Source organism: Penicillium citrinum (genome assembly GCF_028827155.1).
Source record: "Penicillium citrinum strain IBT 23319 chromosome Unknown utg000006l:1.0-3011923.0:1.0-3012962.0, whole genome shotgun sequence".
Classification (NCBI taxonomy): domain Eukaryota; kingdom Fungi; phylum Ascomycota; class Eurotiomycetes; order Eurotiales; family Aspergillaceae; genus Penicillium; species Penicillium citrinum.
In genome coordinates this window covers 1-22,577 of record NW_026622691.1, presented here as the reverse complement: position 1 = coordinate 22,577, position 22,577 = coordinate 1, and the positions used below count along the sequence as shown (strand labels likewise).

The window sequence follows — 22,577 nt, the reverse complement described above, 5'->3', positions numbered from 1 at the left end:
TGCGGGCACAACAATCCGAGTAGATGAAACATCGATCGAGCCTTTCTGATTTCTCTGCTCAGTTGACTGGAGGCCTGACACGAACGTCTGTACTATTGGTCTTGAAAATGGTGTCGAATTTTCTCGAGCCTTATTTCCCAAGTCGAGCCAACGTTAGGGGTTTGTATGGTATACGTGCTCTTGCCGTTATATAAACTAGCATTCAATTGAAAAAACATCTCAGAGGGGCTATTGCCAGATATATGTAAACCCGAATCATAAGAGGGACCGGTGCTTGAGGACAACTTGAAACGGATACTCTGCCTAGAGGAAGTTTTGCAAAGTACTGTCTGACCATAACCACAATTGATTTGCATCGGCAAAATCAGGGTCGACCGTCGAATACATTTCTCCATCCCAAGCGAAGCTCGGGGGACCCATCATGGGAGGATCCCCTAGGGAACTAGCCATAGTCGGTGGTATTTGTTCGTCCATTGCGTCAGTCGGTGGCTCAGGTCTCTGGGCCCCTTCTTGTAAGTGGTGAGCGAATACTACAAGCAGTTAGAGGGAAATTAGCCGTAAGTTTTTGGTCAAAGTTGAAACAAATTGTTATGTAAGAAGCCTTACCTTCTTGTAGAGGCGCCAAAAAAGCTTCATTCTCCGCAGCTTGTGAAGCTCCAGGGCTTTGGTTACCCTCCTGGCCGGTTGTTGCAACCACCTCCTTGTTCGGACTCCTGCGCTGAGCACCAACTGATCTAGGCGGAGAATAACCAAGAATGAGCTGCTGTTCATGCTGCATGACGGCAGCGACAGCATCCTCAAGAATCTTCGCACTCTGCGCAGAGAGCAAATGCTGGCCCGAAAAGCTATTCTGGTGTAGACGGATGATAGCCATTATTCCTGTCTTTGCTTTCTGGCTAGAATGTGATAGAGGCTCCGAGAGACATATCGCACAGAGGACAACGCCCGCTGTGAAGAGGCATATACCAACGTGCATTACTGCATGTGTTCTACGACAGGCCTGGAGGATGTGACTGTAGCGAGCTAGTTCTGAGGTCCGTAGTGCAGATTGAAGTAATTCCTCCCTGTGGAGGGATGAACCTTGCCCATGGGCTGTGCTGCCATGATAAGGCATGCCGTGGCAGTTGGCCCCAAAGGCCACACTTCGGTGCAAGATAATCTGGAGATTGTCGTAAGTGAGCTGTAAAGCCAATGCCTGCAGCTGGCAGAGGGGCGGCTTGTCCGACGGCGCGTTGTTCTCGTAGGTCTGCAATCGTAGACTGTCGGGTAGTTTACTTTTCCAGAGCAGAAGCTGGCTATGGAGGCTTTTCACTGTTTCCAACCGACCTGTCTGGCTTCTGCGGCCCAGGAAAGGGCCCATCAGTCGATATAATTCGAATTTCTGTCGGTGGTATTCCAGTAGTGATTTCTGGTGCACGACTGTCTCTCCCTCAAGCCGTATGTCGTTTGGGGGCTCAACGCTGCAGTCAGATTCATCTATGGTGCAGGGTCTTCCGAATGCGATAGCAGCATATCTGCGCATCATTAGAATTCTTGGATGAGCTTGGTAGCGGGGATGCAAGGAGTGCAACGCCAGTGCACATAAAAAAAAGCATACTTATCGAAAACTTCTAGTGCCCACCATGCCCGCCGCCTTAATTCTCTGTTGATACCAGAGATACCCTTCCACATAGATTCTCGATGCAAACCCATAATCTGGGCAATCTTGACACCACTCCCTAGAATACCAATCCCGACTGTAGGACGACCATTGAATAGATGGTAGCTACCCAAAAGGATGCATACTTGAACAGCCTCAACATTTGGCGAGCTGATGATACGGCAGAATCTATTTTCAGTTTTTGTGAGAAGGGTTTCGGAGAGTCGCCGTAGTAACTCCTCATCATGCCCAGCGGATGCGTCTAAGGAGGCGTAATGGGCGCCTAACCCTAGAGCCAGCAGTGCAAGCCATAGGAAGTTGTTATCGACCGGACCTGCACCTTGTGTAGATGTCATTAAGTTCACATAGCGTCGTCGAAACTGCTCCTCATGGAAAACCTAAAACTGTGTTAGAACGATACTAGAACTGCACATCCTATATTGCGTACCATCATAAACCAATTGACCGAGTTGAAGAACTGGTCAATCAGTGCGTCGAGTACTTCTCTTGGAGGCAATGATATTCCGATAGTGTCTTGCCATGATCTGGCATCGGCCGAAATATGCCCTTCCATTCCCTTTCCTCCCGGAAGCGCAGATGTGTCATGGGCCGAATAATCATGAGAGACAATCTTCCAAATTCACAATTATGTCAGACGAAGCAATATGAAACGAAACCGAAGAGAAGGCATACCTGAGTGCTGAATTCCACTATACTCTGTTCTGGCAAAACGACCCTTTCCTCAGTCCCCTGGGAACGAGCCTCGTCCAGGCTAGGGCTAGCCTGGGGACCTGCCACCACAGAACGTCCTCGGGCGTTAGACTTCCCACGAGGTATACATGGTACATCGGCCCGAACACATAGTTGACATGGTCGACGCTGATCGCACTGAACTTCCGTTAGAAATCAAACAAACTTCATTACAAATCACATACTCCCAATTTACGTGAACGGCATCTCTGACAGGCCGATGATGTCTTCTGTCGTCGTCTAATGGGATCCATGCGTAGTTCTGCGTTGTTCGATTAGGGCTGGCATAGTCCGACGGAGTTCGCGGGGAAACGTAGAGTTTCCACCCTGAGTGCCGAAACGCGGTGAGATGAACCTGCACCGCCTACCACACGCACAGTCATGCAGAAATACCCTCAGGCATAAAGGCAAGAATGCCGGGCCTGAATTCTCCGCGAAGTCCGTCGGAGTTTTACGATGACGTCATCAATCTTATGAACATCGTCGAAGTAATAAAAAGGGAAAAGCTCGCCCAAGTTCAATTACAATGGTCATTAAGTTATCAAAATCTAACAATCAGATACATTTTTGACTACCCTCTATCTTAAGGATTTCATCTAAACACCATGACTCCCCCTCGGAAGGCTCTCATTGCTATCACCTCCGCCCATGCTCCCCTGTACCCGGATGGCAAGGAGACTGGTGTGTTCAATAGCGCAAATGACTTTATACTCCAGACTGACAAGCAATATCTTAGGTCTCTTCATTACTGAAGCTCTTCATCCCTTCCTCGTTTTCAAGAAGGCAGGCTTCGATGTCGATCTTGTCTCTGAGACCGGAACTTACCAGCCCGACTGGCTTTCCCAGCAAAAGGACTGGCTCAACGATGAAGACAGGGCCATCTGGGAGGACCACTCGAGTGAATTTCGCTCCAAACTCGACAATCTTCTGAAGCCGAGTGACATTAACCCCAGCAACGTATGTCCAATGCATACCCGCTAAGAATGGCGCCAGCTAACATGCACTGGACCAATTAGTACGGTATATTCTTTGCTTCTGCTGGTCACGCGTCTTTGATCGACTACCCAGATGCCAAGGGCCTGCAGAACATTGCCTCGAAGATGAACACCGACGGCGGTATCATCTCTGCTGTGTATGCACGCCTTCTTCCGACAAGTTAAATGCCCTGCTAATTCAAAACAGCTGCCACGGCGGTGCCATCTTCCCCGGGATTATCGACCCCAGTACCTCCAAGTCTATCATCGCCAATAAAAAGGTAACTGGCTTCACCACCCGAGGCGAGGAGGAAGAAGGCGTTCTGGACACCATCAAGAGCTGGAACCGGCCTACCATTGAGGCCTCTGCTGCTAGCTCGGGCGCGACATGTGAGTACAATATTCATTTTAGCCGCTCTATACAACTTCGATTTGTGTCTAACATGACCAGATGTTTCCCCCGCCGGTCCGTGGGATGCCTTCACCATCACTGATGGCCGCATTGTGACTGGTGCCAACCCCGCGAGCGCGCATGTAACGGCTGAAGCAGCGGTGAAGGCATTCAACGCTCTGTAATATGCAGGAGGCCCGTATTCGCTATAGCACTATAGGTCAAATTGCCAGTGTATTTGGTTTCGTCTAAACAAAGAGAGACTCCTTTTTATCGTAGACATCGAATTGTATCCAAAACTTTCATCTATTATATTACACAACAAGAAATTAGATAAAGAACAACAGCCTCCCCAGCCACACGGCAGCCATGAAACAGCAAGAGTAATGTTCCCAGACAACAAGATGCTACCGCATCTGTGCCTCGAAGTTACATATGAAGCAGAACCACTGTGATACCTCCTGTCCAACCAAAGTTAAAGATTTGCCATGCAATTTCGACTTCGAAATCATCAATCACTGTTTTTTTTTTTTTGTTCACGTGAGCCATCTCTTGGAGTTTTAGATCGCTCTTTCTACGAACGTGACGCCGTGCTCTCCGGTAAATGGGTTGAGACAAAGTTTCTGCAGACGATTGTAAACCGCAATATCAGGGTAAACTTCCTCTACTGTTGCTGGGTAAATATCCGTCTTCCTAGGTAGCGAAATAGAATGTTTTTGATTATAGACATGACTTATTTTACCTTAGTACAAATTAATATCTGGTTAGCTGGCCAAGACTGGCAGTCTCTATCTGCAAAAGTAAATAATATTTACACGCGTTTTTACCATTCCTGGTAAATTAGGGCTCTAAAGTATGGAAATAGCGACTGAATCAGATACTGATTGCAATTACGCTCGTGTTTGTTCATACGCCGGCACCCCCTTCCACCTCCCTGGGCCGTATTTCATTATCGTCGAAATACGTGAAACCTTCCATGAATCGTTCCATATCAAAAATGCCAGTTTTTTTTAAAAAAAAAAAAAATTAGTTAGACTATCGTTGTTTTCTGATACAGGATTTTCTTAGATATCTGCAGAAGAACAGTTAGCTCGGGCAGAAAAGAATAGTAATGACTATATCAAATAGTAAAGTACGGTATTGTAATAAATATGCAATGATACATACAATCCTGTAGAATTGCTTGGTCTCTTGTTTCCCGCATGCGGCGCAGCCTTTCGTGTGTCGCTTTACGCCCGCCAGCCATCACACAGAAGGCTGTGTTTACGCTGTATAGAGCTATTCCTGGTAGGGCATCACAACGAACCTCGTCTCGGATTTAATCAACATGTATCAATCTCCTCGATATACTGCATCGCCTAGACTGCGCTTTTGACGGGATGAAGTAATGCAAGGAGGATTTTTGGACCAGTATGTTGAATGACTAAACCATGGGTTTTATAGATTGACTGCACCAAAACATGTGAAAGTGTCAATTTCCAACCCGAAGTACCTCTGACTGGCTGTTCCTTATGCCTTCCTGGAGCCAGCTTGGCAAACGTCTCAGCAGAGAAACCAGGGAATAACCTGCTGGTAGGAAAACTTGCCCACTTTCCCACCTTACATTGTGCGAAACAGCTGCATCCGCAACGATCTTAAAAGTAAGGTAAGGCAAAGTAAAACAATAAAAAAAACAAAAACATACAACAGCAGGGATTCGCATGTGGTCACCCACCATACTACTAACCTGCCGGCGTGTGGCTTAAGTACGGCTGAGCGGACGGGAAGCCCTGTTCTCCACACCCTATGGTCGTATGTACTACTAACGACACAATCTAGAGCTATATCCTAGATAATCGTCACTGTCGAGACTCATTCCTCATTCATTCGTTGACTCTATGGACAACTAAGAGCATGAAGGAGATGCATGCAAATCCTTGGACCGCATGCAACCATGAGGACACGGATAAGACGGATTGTATTGCCACAAGAAAAAAGGATCCGTTTCGTTAGCAAGAAGATTTCCAATCAGGCGAGACTGGGTTGGAAGATCATAAGAGGCAGCAAAAATATCCACCGATGGTACTCGGATTTGACCCCAGCCTTCTTCAATTAGGGTGTCGATAGATGTGCCGTAGATATATTCACGGAAACCTGACCATCGAATAGCCGCGGCGCACTTTCAGTTCTGTTAGATAGTTTCCCTATACTATTATTTTGCTAGTCGCACTGTAATTGTATCACTCACCATCGGACAACTCTCTGCATTTGTATACAGCGACAGGTCGTTGAACGCGGCTTGTGCTTCGGACGGCGTCAATTGAAAATGTCCCATTGGATCAGTCAAGATTGCTGTGCAATTTTTGATTGCAGCAATCTCGCCTTTACTTGATGTCACGAATTAGCCTGTCCAAGAAACGGAGTAGGGGAATTCTGACCATGTAGAGACGGATTTCCTGTCTTCGAGTTTTCATTGACGCCCATACAAATCAATTTCCCGGTATCGGACCCCGTGTGATTCACTATCACAGTCCCAAAAGCCGCAAATGGACAAGGAGAACCGGATATTTCCAATGCTGAGTTTGCCAGGCGCATCCAATGAGCCCGTGATTCAAATGAAACTCCATTGATCATTAGCTCCGACTTAGCCAATGTGGCTGCTGATACGGTTGACAGGAATGCGACGCAGATTGCTGTAATCTGTAACTTGATATTCATTGTAACTGTTCCCTAATAAGGCTGTAGTACGCCGAAGATATTGACGAAGCGCTATCTGTCTGGAGTGGAATAATTCAGTGCGTGGGGGATATATTAATAAACAGCATTCTATATGCTTTGTTAGAAAGAAGTATAGTTCTTCACTCTTTATCAATAGCAGGGCCGTTTGGATATCTGCAGCCCCCGCACAGATAAATCTCGGATTTGATAACGGCCGCGACCGGCCGAAATAATCTTCTGCTGTACTTTCTCAGTTGATAAGCACGGCCGAGGTGCCTCGAATGTATGAGATAAAATATACGATTTGTTGTAATAAAAAGCAGGGGCTTCCGAGAGTCTATCTCGGGTGGGAATGCAGAAAATCAACTATAAATTGCGCCGTATATGTTGGGGAAATTACAAAACACTCTGATTCACAAGTATGCCCCTAAGACGGTCCGTAAATCTCCAATTAGAGGTCAGATATAGAGGAGACATAGATAACATGGAAATCTCGATATTGTAAATATTTCGAGTGGTGAGAAGGCGGACACCCTGTTTGCGCTCACTCGGCATTCTCCTCATTCTCAGCGTATCGCCCGGGCAGCGGACTGGCACCGGGAGGCCTACTTTGTTACAACTATCTGGGGAGAGAATCAACAATTGATCTTACAAAAAAAAGGTAGAGAGAAGAGCGAATGTAAGAAGCGTCCATTGGTGAATTCGTGAACATGCACTAATGGCAGCTGGATATATTTTTATTAGAACCAAGTTTATATATGACTAAGGCAAGATGGCCGAGTGGTCTAAGGCGCCACGTTTAGGCGAGTCAATGAAATCTCCCGGATTTCCTAAGCTTACTTTCTCCGTGGTCCGAAAGGGCGTGGGTTCGAATCCCACTCTTGTCAACTTTTTGGTGCGATTTTTTTTTTGGTGAAGACATTCTTGTCTGATTGTTATAAAAGTGCTAATAAATACGCACTTAAAATCTTTGGTTGGGCATTTTGCTCCCCAATGATGCCGCGGGCTTCACTATTGCGATTCTGAATTGCCCCATGCGGCATGCGGTTGTTGTAGCTGTCCTCTATGCCATTAAATATATATACAGTGGATATATGATGAGTCTTGCTATCAGCAGCAGTCTTTATTTCCTCGGGGATATTCGCCTTCATACAAGTATCTCCAAGATGAGCATTCTTGACTTTCTTCTAGTTCGTTGTAGTGTGCGAGTGTTTTACCACGGTACAAAGCGATTTTTACAAAAAGAAACGTCAATCTATTACTCCGAATTTAAATATCTGTCTAGGCAATTCAGCCCAAGTGGCGTTTCCCGATAGATAATGTCCCATCGTGTACTCGGGGTAAATCCACTCTGCCGATGTCCGCCACCATGTAGCGGCGCCTCTCTCCCAAGTTCTGTCTGTTCACCGGATGTCGGTTATTCGTGTGCTGGGTCAGTCTATATATGTTTAGTCACCCTCTTTACAATATTTGCGACATCGTCATTCTCAGACAGCAACATTAGCTGTGGATACGCATTTGAGTTACGTGAGAAAGATATCGGATCGACATGTTCACTTCCTCGCCAAGTGAAACTCTCATTTCGCAATCCACAGCTTCGCCTATGGGATGCTCTTCGAGATAATGTCAAACCTATAATGACCTTTTTAGGATTTCCGTCCTTCCGAACGGCCCAGATAGTAGCCCAGATTGGCATCGATGTCAGTATATCTAATTCCATGCAAATCGATCTCTTTACTGACGCTATCCAAGAGCGTCATCATCGATTGCGAGCATGGGCATATTAGTGACGACTCTATGCACGCTGCAACAGCGGCCATCGCCGCATTGGGGTTCCGCCTCTTGTTCAGTTGCGAATGACACATTCAGAACTCATTAAAAGAGCTTTGCATGCCGAGGCGCAGTGAGTTATATTGTATAGTTTTCTCAAGGAGGGGAGATATTCCATGTGAAAGGACTTGTACTTGGAAAAGTTCGATACAGATTGCATTGTCTTTTTCTAGCTAATCGTCTCTTCAAGAACATAAATATATATTCAACAGTATCAGGTTTTTGGTGAATTATTTACCGAGACAAATTGATTAAACTTCTCAGCTATTGTGAAAGAAAAAAAATAGAAGATTGTTCAACACAGAAAATATTTCCGATATAAATTACTTTGCAAATCTGATCAATAAAATACAGATTTGCACTTATAAATATCAGAATATATCTAATTGTCAGTAGCCGATATAATGCTGAATCTCCTTCCCACAAAAAAGGGGTTCATTCTGCTATCATTCCACAGAAATCACGTCAAGAGAATGTGTTATACACAACAGACGGCTTTGGACAGCTGGTAGTATTTTGTCATCAGCAAAATGGATTTTATACAGTAGTTGGGGAAGCAAGAGTTTATGGCGGGACTGGGGAATAGTATCCTGTGTCAGATCAAAGGTTCTGAACTGATGGTTTTCAGTTTGAAATAACAAATTGACAGTATCAATTTCAGTAATTGTTCGAAGGAAGCTATCGAGTCCCAAATGATACTATCGTTTTCAGTGACAAAAGTGTCGGCCAGGATATCTCATGATAAACTCATGGAGAGACCACTTTTTTGTTCCGAAAGCTTCTAGTACACAAAAGCAACAACCTCGGCCCATTCACTATACATATTAGTTGGTCCACTGCCCTCGCTGAAATAACCGGCAGCATACTAACACAATTTGAAGTTATGGACTTGATAGATTGATACTCACGTGTCGAGACTTATGCAAACAACGCTGCTGATTTATCATTGTTCGTTCCGTAGAACGATGATTCCAATTCTGGCGGACTGAGCCGGAAGAATGTAGGGTGATGACAGCATCGACTCGGGCCGAGGATGGACCCTGAAGCTGCATCCCGAATCCATGGTTAACCACCAAGAACCCGATCGGGGTTTCACAACCTCAACTCAGCAAGAATTACTCACCATGAAATACTAGCCGCAACACCGTCGCGAGAATGCCTGAAGAAACATCGTTCGGCTCAGCCGAGGCGACTGCCTCTTTGCCCGGCACTCTTTCATCATGGCGACGTGGATTTACGCTTCCTGGGTGGCTCGACCACTTCAACAAGCACGATCTCAAGATCGTGCTTCGATGCTGGGTCGCTATCTGGGTAGCTTCAATCCTGATGTTCATCGGACCGGCTCTGCACAGCATCGGGATCGCCACCTTCTTCGGATCTCTGCTACTGTACATCGTACCCCCAGCGGGGATCCTATTCGTATACCTCCTTGCTACGCTATCTCTGCTCTTTGGTATGTGTCTTGCTTGGGCTTGGGGTCTGATCGTGATGAAAGCGGCCCTCGCCGCTCGACCCGGGTGGCAGACGCAGGAGAAATTGCTGGCGCTCGAGAAAGCTGCCAAAGCGCAAGTACAACAAACAGGCGAAAGTCCCAGCTGGGTAGAGCAGGAACTTATCCACGATGGGTTTATGTTCGATGCACGGGTCACTGTCATATTTTTTGTCCTGGGTTGTCTATTCGTGTACTTTATGGCACGCCTGCGAGCCGCTAATCCCAAGTTCACCTTGGCCGAGATCTTCGGTGACATCGTGATTGATCTCTTTATTTTATTTGGTCCAAGCCTGCCCTCGTGGATGGGGACATTGGCCAAGGTGCTGGTGGAACCTGGTGCCATTGGAATTGCACTGGGCTTTATCTGCTGTCTGCTATTCTTCCCTCAGTCGACCTCCTATACCGTGTTGGCACAGATGGAGAATTTGATACGTATGGGGGGAGAAGCGTTCCAGTGTACCCGTGACCGGCTGGCGTTGGAAAAAACCAATCTCGATCGGATGGAGGCAGCTAAGGCCAAGGCTATTGGGGCCTACAGGGCCTTGCATCCGATGATGGCATTACTGCCACTGGACGTCTCCCGAGGACGGTGGAGCGCTGAAGATGTCAAAAGCCTATTGGACCCCGTTCGTGAAGTCATGGTGGCTCAGGTGGCCCTTTTAGATTTTCACATTGCCCGACGGCGGGCGGAGATCAAGTTGGAGGCTCTCAAGTCCCGGTCAGACGGGTCACAAGTTGAGAAAGAGCTTGGTGTCATGAATACAGAGGATGAGAAGAAGCAAGACACTTCTCGCAAGGCAATTGCACGCAGCCAACTACGCGAAAGCGTCGATATGATGCATGCGCTCAAAGCGCCAGAACTGGGTGCCATTCGGTCTCGGACATTGGAGGCGCTACGGGATACGACTGATGAAATACTGAAAGTCTGTTCGGAAGCAGTAACAGTTGTGGCCGATTGTGTCCATATGGTTAACACTAGAAGATGGTTCCGACTATATCCAGAGGAGAATTACAAGGAGAGCTTGTCTCGTTGCGAGAGGACAGTTGATCGATTACGCAGGGCACGTCAAACCTGTATCACAGACACGACCAATCGTTTAATCGAATGTCACCAGGATCTTTTTGATGGCACTGGTCAGCTCAAGTCCCCAGAGCTCCTTGGTCCGCATACGCTGCGGAGTCTGGTCCTCGGGATTGTGATCGAGGAGCGGATTTTCAGCTCGGCAACCGCAATGGAAAGTCTACTGGAAAAAGTTCTGCACCTGTCACGAACTAGAACCATACACCGTCTATGGTTCCCCTCGGGATTTCGCTATGCTATTTCCTGGATCACTGACGGCCGCGAGGGTGCTCCCATGGCCAACCCATCCATTGGCACTGGAGATGACCCCGACGCCGTCGAGGAGCAGACAAAGGAAGCTTATCGCCAGCTCCGGATCAGTCGAGGATACGGGCCTGCCCGACGACAAGGCCGCGTTAGTCGCACCGTGCGAGGAATATGGCGCTGGCTCACCAATGCTGGAGGAATGTATGCCTTGCGGATGGTCATCGTGACAATCGCCACGTCCATCCCGGCAGTACTCCCGTCAACCGCGGGCTTCTTCTATCGCGAAAAAGGAATCTGGGGAGTGATCACAGCCCAAATTGGTGTTGTCACGTACATGGCAGACTTCACCTTCTCGTTTGTTGGCCGATTGATCGGTACTGTGATTGGCGGTGTCATTGGCATGGTAGCGTGGTATATCGGGTCTGGACACGGCCCAGGAAACGCATATGGCATGGCAGCAATTACTGCCATCGCGACGCTGATTCTGATTTGGTGCCGCTTGTTTCTTCCACCACCCTTTATCCCTGGGGCCATCATGGCGGGTGCCACATTTACTCTGGTAGTCGGGTTCAGCTACGACGATGGTCACATTCAGTCCTACGGCCTTCCGGGCCGGGGTACGCTGCTTTCTACAAGCGACTAGTGACCGTGTTGCTGGGACTTATCGCGGCTTTCGTTGTGCAGATCTTCCCCAGACCCCCCTCGGCCAGTCGCCATATCCGCAAAACGTTAGCAAACAACATTCGCACGCTATCCGACCATTATGCCTTGCTGCTGTCGCACTGGGATCGCGCCGGCGACCGCGGTCCCGTCGACGTCGTGGCGGTTCAGATTTCATTAAGTGTGGCGGAGTCTCTCCTCTCTCTCCAGGGCCCGATCAGCCTTCTCAAGCTCGAGGTGAGCATGGGCCCCTTCGACCAGGGAACCCTATGTGAGGTGCAAAGGCTCTGCCAAGGCGTCAACCAGACCCTCGGTCGCCTGTTGAATCTGTCCGGAACCCTGCCCATTGGCCTTCAGACGCGCCTGGTGCACACTATGGGGATCTTGAATGATAATATGATCGCGAATGTGATGGCCGTTTTGGGGGTCATTGAGCAGGCGCTGAAGACTGGGGATGCGTTGCCGGAGCGGCTGCCGACGCCGTTGCTGAATCGATGCTATGAGATGTGGTATGCTAACCATCGGGTGGCAGAGCTCAGCACCGATCTGGTGCGAAGCGAGGACTACCGTCGATATTGTGTTGCAGTCAGCTCTTATCTCAAATTTCTTTCGTCCGTGGACGAGCTGGTCCTGGTATTGAAGCAGGCACTTGGGGAAAGCCATATTGTGGATCGATGGCGGGAAGATGATTCCAGGTTGCCGTGAAATCTTATCTCTATTTTCTTTTTCAAGGGATTTCTGGGCATCATTAGAAACAAGTATCAATACTTCTTGTGCGTTGTATAACGATGAATATGCTCCCCGCAGAGCTTACGTGTAATGACAATATTCTATTCTATGGACCCTGTTCCAGTGAGGCTCACTGGAGGACAATCTGGCGGCTTAACTATGGGCAAGTGTTTGGGCCCCCCCCACCCTCACTGGAGCTGATTTTCCCAGGCTGAGTAAAGTAATTTTTGTCGTACGATTTATATAAAATTTTGGCCAGTTATAATATTACCATTGAATTTGCCCCTATCCATATTTCAGAGCAAAAAGTCCCGCAGATAGTTTGTACAATCAAATTCTAATTGTTCTGTTTTGTCTAATTCTTTTTGATGGGGGTATATCCGGATTAGACCTCGCCAAAACCCAAGGGCATGCCCGAACCTCCTGAAATTTGAGATCTAGTGGGAGTACATGCTTGTATGGATTGATATAATGATAAGAATCTGTATCTGCTTATTTACATTCGAGTGGTTTAGTAATAAGATTTAACTTGGGATCTTTCACAGTGCCGGTGGAAGCGCCATATAGGTATATGAATTATGGTCAATTAGCCCGCTATTCCTCTTTCACAGGCCTACCATGCGACTACTTAGCACACCAGCAGGCTAAAAAAGACACCCACAATTGCAGTTCAACATATATTATGTACCCGGCGGTCAACGGTAATTTGCGAGGAGCCAGGACAAACTTGATTCGATCCGCGCATCTTGTGATCATACGACGATGTAATGAAAGGGTAGCGGCGAGGAAATCATGCAAAAGCATTGCTCTGGCATTCTGTAGTATCCTGTAACTAAGGGCCCAATTGGGCCCTCACAAGGCCATCTTGTGAAAACTCTCAACGATTGGCGTGAATAAAATGACAACTCACGCCTAGTCACATCCCATTTTTCAAAAAGCTGAGAGCGAATGCTGTTTCTAGGTAAAGTAATATAGACTAGAATACAAAAGAATCCTGCCCGTCTTCAGCCTCTTCGTACATTTTGGGAAGACAAAAGGCAGAATGTCGACTTTATATTCAGGGATTTAATATCAAAACCTTGTTGTTTGTTTGGTATTTGAACCAGTTAAAATAGTCTTCAACTAGCGGAGCACTTTCATCACATTAGCTCTCGGCCTCCAGGTCGAATGCATGGTTGATACATTGAACCGCACATCGTTGAGCCTGGACCAACAATTGTAATTTTGGGGCGTCCGACGCCACCTTAATAATGTGAGCAGAAAAATCGTTAGGCTAAGTTAATGTCAGTGTAAACTGGCAAATATGATCTTTCTAAATTAAGAACAAATACCATGGAGCAAGCTGATCAAAACCTCTTCTTGACTGCCGTAGGGTACGCGACATGAAGACAACCATAATACCAATGAAATCATTTACTTTACTACAGTAAAGATAGATTGAGTTGGACATAGGTGTCTAGTTCTGTTGAAAGAGTTCAGTTTTTGCATATTGCCATATTACAGAATCGATGTACATATTTGTTTCGTTTATTGAGATCGCGGGTGAGACACTTATGATTCGCGAAGTCTTTTCACTAATGGTTTGAAACCTCATTGAGTAGAGTCTCGGCAGCTAGCTTGCCTAGGTTGTTTGATGCCAGGGGAGAATCGCCGGTGAGCACTAGCCGATCCCTATGGGTTTCGCCGCTGATGCTTCCGTTCAGAGGTGTGACTCCGAGCTTGCGGAGTCGTTCGCCAACATACCACACCATCTTCCCAGGTATGTAACCCATATCGACATTGGCACCTTGATCCAACGAGTCCGGGAAAACATCAATTTTGTACCCATCATAGATATACTTGCTACCCTCGGGCTTGTCGATATCGGCGGCAAGCATGCAGGCCGGGCCATGGCACAGTGTAATGAGGAAACGCTGATTATCATGAGCCCAGCGAAGAACTTTGCCAACGGTTGCTGAGAATGGGATGCCGTTCAGTGCACCATGACCACCAGGGACGAATACTGCAAGATATGGTGTCTGTTTATTAAAGCCATTGCCCCAAAGGTCATGGAGGTTAAGTGGCTTGCGAATCTTGGATTTGTATTTCTCATAAATGTCCTTGACAGCTTTGTCCTCCTGTGGGAAAGCCCAGTATTCAAACTTCACAGGGTCACCAGAGAGGGTCGCGATGTCGATGTCGAAGCCTGCGGCATCGAGGTGATACATGGGCAGTAGCATCTCCACTGGGTGGTTACCGGTGGAGAAGAACTCGCCACCAGCCATCTCGAGATAACGCTCTTGCGATCCAATAAGGAGAACCTTCCACTTGCCGCCTTTGTAAGCATTAGGGTAGTCAGCTCCATCAAAATCAGTCTTAGGAGATGTATACTGGGTGAGAGAATATGGGGAAGGGAACCAAGCATCGCTTTCAGCTTGGTCTCGTACGGGGGTGCGATCTGTGGTGGCAGACATAATGCGTGTTTGAACAAATGATATCTTCCTTCGTTAGGTTGCAAATGAATATTGAATTTCAGCAGTAGGCCAAATATTTATAGTTTGAATTGCTACCCGGATGCGGTCTCTCTCTTACCAATAATGTCGTCAATGACAATTATGGGGCACATTCTCGACCGATTCCCAATCTTGGTTACCGCCACATCTGCTTTTGTTTATGACATGTGGCAGAATATTGTAAATCGACTTTGTCAAATGGGGTTAGTCTTATTCCTTGGATCGATAGAGCTGTGCGCGCTGGTCTCAATTGGCCGTAACTCAAAACACAAAATGAGTAGCAGCGGTAAGATCGCTAATTTCTATATACAATAGATACGTATTACAGCAACTACACCACTTACAGACACTCGTGTGCTTCTCAGAAATTGAAAAAAAAATGGTTGGCATTCTTGAGAGATAGACCACGAGGCACAGCACATATCGAGGTTGCGGAAAATCCAGTGTTTGTGGCGTCGAAAATTTTATTGAGGGTTATATCGTGTGGAATCGCGCCGACAAAATAATTATGTCAAAATCACGGATATCGTAATTACTGATCATTAACATCTTCGATCATACCAGGACTATCTTGAAGAAAGAGGATGATGGGATCTTGTAGTACGGACGACGGATGTATAGAATATGGCGCCCTTATCTATTCAGGTGACTGGACCGGTCCTTCGAGTTAAACGGCTCTAATATAGAATCCATTCGAGATAAAATACCAAGACAGTATATTAAAAAAATCGGATTGCGTTCTGTGCTGTTTTTTCCTCGACCTATCCAATAGGCCCCATCAAAAAAACCCTCCCTGAACAGTAGTCTGAAGACTGATATCCACTACGACTCTAACCGCAAAAGTCGCTGCGATTTTCGTAAATTGCATATTCATAGTTTCTAATTTGGTTCATTTTTGAAAACCGCAAACCAAATCCATTTGGTTTTGGTAAGCATTGCAAGGCCAAATCCAAAACCGTACCGCAGTCTAATGCTGTCAAAGGCAAAGAGGAAAATACAAGTACTGGGAAAAGATGTTAGATTCTCTTCCAGGCCTGCCCGGTCTGGTTTTATACACTGGAAGATAAGTATACGGCAGATATAAACTGTATTCGTGGAAAGTATCTAGCGAGACTACTAGCAAAGAGAAAAAAGAAGATACTACTACTCAAAATATGTTGATTAGTACACGGATTACCATGAGCCATTCAATTTACATATTTCCTCTTGAGCTTGAGGACCCCGCGACAGAAGATCCATCTCGTGTACCCGCCACATCTAGATAGCCACAGGTAGTCATCCTCATCTATAACCATCTCATTTCCCTCCGTTCGGCAACTTGAATCACTTTGATATGGATGCTATTCTCGCTCTCTGCCTATACTGGAAATCCCCAGGCCTTCCGTATGTCTGGTGTGATTATATTTGCAGTGTGACGGAACTCTTTGTGAAGCCCCGGAACCCATTCCCAGTCGGTTCAATCTATAAATCTCTTTGCTATTTCTCCTCGGCGTAGAAGCGGTGAGATGTACTGCCATTAGTTAACAGCGTCAGACAGGTTAGCTGCCTTGAGTCGTCCTTAATGCTTAGATAAATGGGGGTGACTCACGAATGACTGGTGTGAGGTAAGCCATGTTTTTGATAATGATAAGATTGCCTCACTTTCCTGTTATCTCCATGATATTGATAGATCACCGAATTTGCCGTAAGTACAGGTTCCGGCATCGTGTCAACCATAACTATTCGGACAGACGCGCCGTGGCTATACGCCAGAATTCGAAAACAGATTACCCGAGGATAATTGTCCCTTGTTCTTCATCATTATCGCCTGGATTGTGCGACGCTTACCATATCCTCATCCAGACCACCCGACTATTAACCCCACACAAACTGCACACATCAAATGACGAAGTTTGCCAATGGCTCTATCTAACCTAGTGGCGAAGCTACTTGTCGCCATTTGGAAATCGCGATACGGTGTGAGAAGAACAGTGACTATCGAATAAAAAGATTTAAGATTTTGCTAAGGACCATCCCTGGCAGCGCGATCGTCGTACATGTTATGTAGAATATGGGAGTGGTAACTTACCACTAGCAACTCGTTAGTTGGCAATGTCTGGTGTTTGACTATTTTCTGGTGTAAGAAGCGCAGTTTTCTCCAAAGAAACTTTCAATTAGCCGCGAAATCCAAAGCCGCCTGCTCCATCCATTGGCGCTCCAGTTCTCGCCCGATCCACGACGTGCGCCACCCAAGGTTCCTCTCTACACGAGACAGAAACCGTAGTGATCCTTGCTGCTCGGCAGGATGTCGTAAGCAATATCCAACTGGGTACGGGTCAGAAATCTCCAGGTGTTCCAACGAGTAAATGACTTACAGCGTTGGAGCAAGTGCGAAGCGATGAAGTAGCTGTTTTGAACGCTTTCATTCGACAAGGAAAGTCCAATGGCCATCCCAAGATGTTTGCCAACCGTTTTCTATTTCAGATATCAGTGACGAAACATGGCAGGGGGGTGGGCTAGAACAGACTCCTGCGACGAGTCGAGCTCGCGACATTTCATAATCCGTCATCCGCTGGGACGGCGCATCGGACAATGTGAGAAATATCCGAGCGGCGTGGTAATATTGCAAACCAACCACTGGAAAAAGAATTCGTTAGCTTTGCGTTGTATTTGATAAAGTACAAGCAAGACAGACCGGCGGGGGGCGACATGATCCATAATTCAGGAAAGGGTCGATCTATGGACAGATTCGGAGGTTGATATCGGAGTGGTTGCCAGGACCGCGGCTTATTGCGGTGCCACTCCTCCACGCAGTCTGACAATCGCTGCCAGCTTTTCCGGTCAATGGCGTACCCCGGCGCAACGCAACATAGCTGAGTGATGCATGCGCAGAAAAAGATGATGGTGTTGGCGCGGGCCGCATCATCATCGCGATGGAAGACCGAGGAACGCTCATAATTTCGCAAATCGAGTTGTATTGGCTCATACTGAGCTATGGATGAGTAGATGGCTTGGCGCAGGAATTGCCAGCTCACTGCCTCGGCCAATCCCCCGCACGACGCAGACCGAGACATGAGATTGAGCAGGCGGTTGGACCCGAGGAGGTGGCATTTCCCGTCGGTCGTCCTCTCGAGCTCTTCGTAAAAGCGAAGTACAACTACGGTGATGAAGAGATTCTCGTCATAATTCTCTGGTTGATCCAAGGCGACAATGAGCATTTCCAGACACTCTCCATGAAAGACCGACGCTTCAGAGTCGCTACCATTTGTCAAGATGGCATCATGTCTGGCAGCAAGTGCTAGGAGAGCTTTCAGCAGCATTGGGTCCTCTAGTGCTCGGCGTGGGACTTCGGTGCTAAAGTGAGACTGGGGGTCACAGATATCCGCCTGCTGCCGTTAGGCCACTCTCCATGTCAATTGTGGGTGGAAAACTCACCACAGCTGCTATCTTTTGAATATAGGAACGAATCAAGTATGCCTCTCGCGGGGACGGTACCGGCACATCGCTCGGTGTGTGACTGGGAGAATCGTTCGAAAAGACGTCGATCGGAACCGGCTCAACCCCTCTTGGAGGCGTCGGTTGGCTTTCGTCTGGCGGTGGATTTGACTGTTCAGGGTCTCGGTGCTTGTCGTCGGGCTCAGAGGGCGAGGAGTCGTTGGTCTCGCGCACGAAGGTCACTGGAGGGGCCTTTTGTCACTAGGATAGCTTGGTCGTCCCACCACAAGGAGCCGCTTACCTGGCTGGGAAATCCCCACCCAGACCTGCTGTTTATCCCAAACGAGATCGAAGCGGGCCGGGGCACTATCACACTGCTGGTATATATGGCGCACAGGTTTGAACTTGAAGCGCGGCTCGAGATGGCATGGCCGGCTCAGGCGCGTACAGCGAAAGCATGACGAGGCGCCGGCGGGCACTGCACAACTGACATGACGATGGCGACAGCGAGCACAGCCCTTGGTCACGCGCATATCGCAACGATTGGTGATGGGGGTTGCGAGGACGAAAGCATGCACAAGAGCGAACGAGAGGCGATCGTGGCGACCGGGATGGATTCGTTCACGGTGGTTGTTGGCTGTCCTAAATGATCTAGTAAGCAGATCTAGTTATCTCTAACTCGAAGCTAAAGCTATCTATCTTATCAAGACAGAAGTGTCCAACCAATCAGCCACTCTGAAGAGCGAAAACATGCTGCCTCAAAATGCAGGTCAGTACCGTTCGCTGTTTTCTCACCCTATTCAAGAAAAAAAAAAAAACCAATCATATTCCATCCCCAGGCCCTGTCGTTGTAAGCAGTGCAGCTCCTATTTACAGTAGGCCTTAGGAAGTCGGCTCAACTCTAGTAATGCGGGGTAGCCCCACAGCCCTAAACCCTAAAAACCATGGTCGAAACCGTCCAAGAGTTCTTCTGTGGCCGGTCAAAAGCTTCCATTCAGGGATTATTCCAATTTCCAAGTCTCCAATTTCATCTCATTCAGGGCTAGAGTATCCCATCACAGCTATCCTCTTCTTTCTCTCAACAGCCACAATCTACTGTTGCGCTTTCGCCCAAGCAGTTGGCCAGACAAGTATGGTACTTGCCAGAATGGCGATGGCAACCCCTAGCTCGCTCACGGGGATCCATCCTAGTAAAGACCCGGGAATAGTCAAGTCCAAACTGTCAATTATAAGCCGGTTCAAGAGACATACAGCCGATTGGTCCGATTTCGAGGGTGAGGAGTTATCAGATTCCTTCTCTTTCTTTTCCTCACCCACGGAGCCCTTTAGAGTGCTGGGCGCCACCGGGCCAAAGAGGAGATCTGAGACGGTTCTAGTAATCCCTATACAGATAGCATAGAACCAGAACTTGTAGGCTTCGAGAAGAATGGGCGTGTACCACGAAACCCTAAAAATATTCATGTCATGCAGCTGCGCTTTATATTAACACCGTGTATATTTAGTAATCATGGACGAATCGCAGCGAAGGCACTCACCATGGTTGTTCCCTCCAGAACAAGATACGTCCCCAAACAGCTGGATCCGACCAGCTCCATCATCGCTGTCCTGTTTCTTACAGAATATCCTACGGCAAGAATGTCGTGGACATTTTGGAAACAATCGAGAAAAGAGAAGAAGCGGAGGTAGCGTCTCGCTGACGAGAAATCAGTACTGGAATGTCACCGAAGACACCGCAACCAAGTCTCACCTAGTCCTATCTGCGATGCCGCAACTGAGCACCTCATAACAGTGGCATTATCGAAATCAATTTCAATTCCTATAAGAGCCAGGCTATGGAGCAGGCGGAGAGTCAAGTCCAGGCCGGCTGTGGAATTGGTGAAATTGGCCAGTTGTTTGGGGAGCGACGCCCTTGAATGAGCTGGGGATAGTTGAGCCATTTGGACAAAGCCTTGTATTTTGATGGATTGGAGACAAAGGGTATATTGAAGAATAAAAAGAAAATATTATACCAACAGTATTATTTTCGCAGCGGTAGCCCTACATGAATATTACAGTGAACCAGGGCGCTGGTACGCATGTTCTCTACGGCTCAGGCAATGAATAATGAAATACACGAAATACATTATCTGACACGCGGTTCTCTTCATATTGTGTAGTGGGTTGCGCCACCGACTGTCAGTTCCCAACTTGGGAAAGAAGAGACTCGAAACTTAAACGAAGTGCACATGAAACAAGATAACTGGGCTTGGGGAGGTTGGGCGATAAGAGCCAATGTTCGTGTTCAGAGTGCGGGGAAGTGCAGGATGCAGGATTGAGGCGTGTAGCGGCGCATCAGGAAATTTACTCCTTCGCGCTTCGATCTTGCATAAAGTTAATAAGTCCACCATTTTCCACTCGATTTCAGATCTTTACCAAACAGAAATCACTTCTTTTTCACTAACTTAATCCTCTTATCTTCTTTTGTCTCTGTCTTGAGGCACTTCGACTGTCATGGAGGCCGCCACACGCCCTCCAGGGGCAGATGAACGCAAAGATGTCCCCAGGGCAAAGAACAGCCTCGATCACAGCCTGGATGAAAAGAACGACAGCGAGCAAGCGTTGACATCTGATCTCATCTCCGCTGGCTCGGAGCACCTCCAACGGCAACTAGGTGGGAAGGAAATACAGCTGTTGGCGGTCGGCGGCGCTATTGGAACGTGTAAGTGAGCCATATCCATAGAAAGATAACACAATTGGCTTACTTGGTTTCGTAGCCCTATTCGTACAGATGGGCGCAAGTTTACCGAAGGGTGGCCCGGCAGGCCTTTTCTTGGGCTTTATTGTTTATGGCACCGTCGTCTGGTCTGTCAACCAATGCTTCGGTGAGCACTCTTCTTTCTATTCTCTAAGCACAGCGCATTCTGATAAGGCATGTCTTGTGCAGCTGAAATGGTTACCTATCTCCCGATCGCTTCCCCCTTCATCCGTCTGGGTGGATTCTGGGTGGATGACGCCTGGGGCTTTGCGATGGGCTGGAACTACTTCTTCCTTATGGGTAAGTGCCTGTCCTTGGGGCCTCTATATTCCCCCTTTCCCCCACTGACTGAATTTCTTATACCAGCCTTTAACATCCCATATGAAATAACGGCGGTCAATGTTCTTCTTACCTACTGGACCGACAAAATTCCGGTGGTCGCGGTCGTGTTTATTTGCTTTGTGCTTTATGCGTACGTCACCTACCCCAGTCGCAATCGGATAGTAAAACAAAAAGAAAAGAAAACTAATTTGGGAGTTGCAGTGGACTCAACGGGCTCGCAGTCCGGTACTTCGGAACTGCTGAATTTTACCTGGCCATGTTCAAGGTCTTCCTCATGCTGGGACTCATTTGCTACACTTTTGTCACCATGGTTGGTGGCAATCCGGAGCATTGGGCCTATGGGTTTACCTATTGGAAAAATCCCGTAAGTCAAAACCAGCCACTTCACACTGTCTTGCTAGTAATCTTGTTCGCAGGGTTCGTTTGTCGAGCACCTCGCTCCTGGAAATACCGGACGCTTTCTCGGATTTGTTTCTTGCGTCATTCAGGGCTCCTTCACGTGAGTATCCCCTATATATCTCGCTTTCCTGACAATATGGCTGATGATATCTGCAATGCAGTATGGTCGGTCCCGAGTTCATCTCCATGACTGCTGGCGAGGCAGAGAATCCTCGTAAATTGATGCACCGGGCTTTCACCTCTTTTGTTTGGCGTCTCCTTGTTTTTTTCCTTGGCGGCGCTCTCTGCGTCGGAATTGTCATACCTTACAACGATCCGCTTTTGCTCAAATATATAAATGGAACTGAGAGCGGCACCGGAGCTGCGTAAGCCCCCCCTCCCCATCCCATTACAAACCCTGAACAAACAGCTTACCTATGCGCTAGCTCCCCTTACGTCATTTCAATGGTCAATTTTGGAATCAAAGGACTTCCATCCCTGGTCAACGCTCTGATCTTGACCTCCATTCTTTCATGTGGAAACAACGTTGTCTATTCGGCGATCCGTACACTTCATGGCCTAGCAGTGGACGGCAAGGCTCCCGCGATATTTGCTAAGTGCAACGGTTTCGGTATCCCGGTGTACTCGGTCATTGCAGCGCTTGCATTCTGCTTTCTTTCCTTGCTGCAGCTTGGCAATGCCTCTGCCACTGTCCTCGACTGGCTGGT

The 22,577-nt window shown here is 47.6% G+C and overlaps 8 protein-coding genes across 8 annotated transcripts; 3 read left to right on the top strand and 5 right to left on the bottom strand.

Moving 5' to 3' along the window:
* Positions 1-303: 303 nt before the first annotated feature.
* N7469_006550 (fungal specific transcription factor domain-containing protein) lies at positions 304-2,213 on the bottom strand (the record flags this gene model as incomplete). The annotated part of the gene is made up of 4 exons (XM_056645468.1): positions 304-530; positions 607-1,514; positions 1,598-2,037; positions 2,088-2,213. The coding sequence occupies 4 exons, from the start codon at positions 2,211-2,213 to the stop codon at positions 304-306; spliced, it is 1,701 nt and encodes a 566-aa protein (XP_056498909.1).
* Positions 2,214-2,994: 781 nt separating this feature from the next.
* Positions 2,995-3,939, top strand: N7469_006549 (uncharacterized protein; the record flags this gene model as incomplete). The annotated part of the gene is made up of 5 exons (XM_056645467.1): positions 2,995-3,070; positions 3,126-3,346; positions 3,406-3,521; positions 3,572-3,753; positions 3,815-3,939. The coding sequence occupies 5 exons, from the start codon at positions 2,995-2,997 to the stop codon at positions 3,937-3,939; spliced, it is 720 nt and encodes a 239-aa protein (XP_056498908.1).
* A 1,700-nt stretch (positions 3,940-5,639) lies between these two features.
* On the bottom strand, positions 5,640-6,451 carry N7469_006548 (nucleoside deaminase; the record flags this gene model as incomplete). The annotated part of the gene is made up of 3 exons (XM_056645466.1): positions 5,640-5,912; positions 5,982-6,085; positions 6,172-6,451. 3 exons carry the CDS (start codon positions 6,449-6,451, stop codon positions 5,640-5,642), a joined length of 657 nt encoding a protein of 218 aa, XP_056498907.1.
* Positions 6,452-9,436: 2,985 nt separating this feature from the next.
* Positions 9,437-12,465, top strand: N7469_006547 (uncharacterized protein; the record flags this gene model as incomplete). The annotated part of the gene is made up of 2 exons (XM_056645465.1): positions 9,437-11,717; positions 11,744-12,465. The coding sequence occupies 2 exons, from the start codon at positions 9,437-9,439 to the stop codon at positions 12,463-12,465; spliced, it is 3,003 nt and encodes a 1,000-aa protein (XP_056498906.1).
* Positions 12,466-14,063: 1,598 nt separating this feature from the next.
* Positions 14,064-14,942, bottom strand: N7469_006546 (protein deglycase HchA; the record flags this gene model as incomplete). The annotated part of the gene is made up of 1 exon (XM_056645464.1): positions 14,064-14,942. One exon carries the CDS (start codon positions 14,940-14,942, stop codon positions 14,064-14,066), a length of 879 nt encoding a protein of 292 aa, XP_056498905.1.
* Positions 14,943-17,130: 2,188 nt separating this feature from the next.
* On the bottom strand, positions 17,131-18,928 carry N7469_006545 (Zn(II)2Cys6 transcription factor domain-containing protein; the record flags this gene model as incomplete). Its single annotated transcript, XM_056645463.1, has 6 exons — positions 17,131-17,285; positions 17,336-17,435; positions 17,488-17,597; positions 17,656-18,346; positions 18,396-18,637; positions 18,697-18,928. The coding sequence occupies 6 exons, from the start codon at positions 18,926-18,928 to the stop codon at positions 17,131-17,133; spliced, it is 1,530 nt and encodes a 509-aa protein (XP_056498904.1).
* A 559-nt stretch (positions 18,929-19,487) lies between these two features.
* On the bottom strand, positions 19,488-19,990 carry N7469_006544 (uncharacterized protein; the record flags this gene model as incomplete). Its single annotated transcript, XM_056645462.1, has 2 exons — positions 19,488-19,865; positions 19,931-19,990. The coding sequence occupies 2 exons, from the start codon at positions 19,988-19,990 to the stop codon at positions 19,488-19,490; spliced, it is 438 nt and encodes a 145-aa protein (XP_056498903.1).
* An 895-nt stretch (positions 19,991-20,885) lies between these two features.
* Positions 20,886-22,577, top strand: N7469_006543 (uncharacterized protein; the record flags this gene model as incomplete). Its single annotated transcript, XM_056645461.1, has 8 exons — positions 20,886-21,093; positions 21,149-21,256; positions 21,319-21,429; positions 21,496-21,601; positions 21,673-21,835; positions 21,888-21,970; positions 22,032-22,235; positions 22,296-22,577. Coding segments are annotated over 8 exons (1,265 nt in total), but the record flags the coding sequence as incomplete, so codon positions are not given.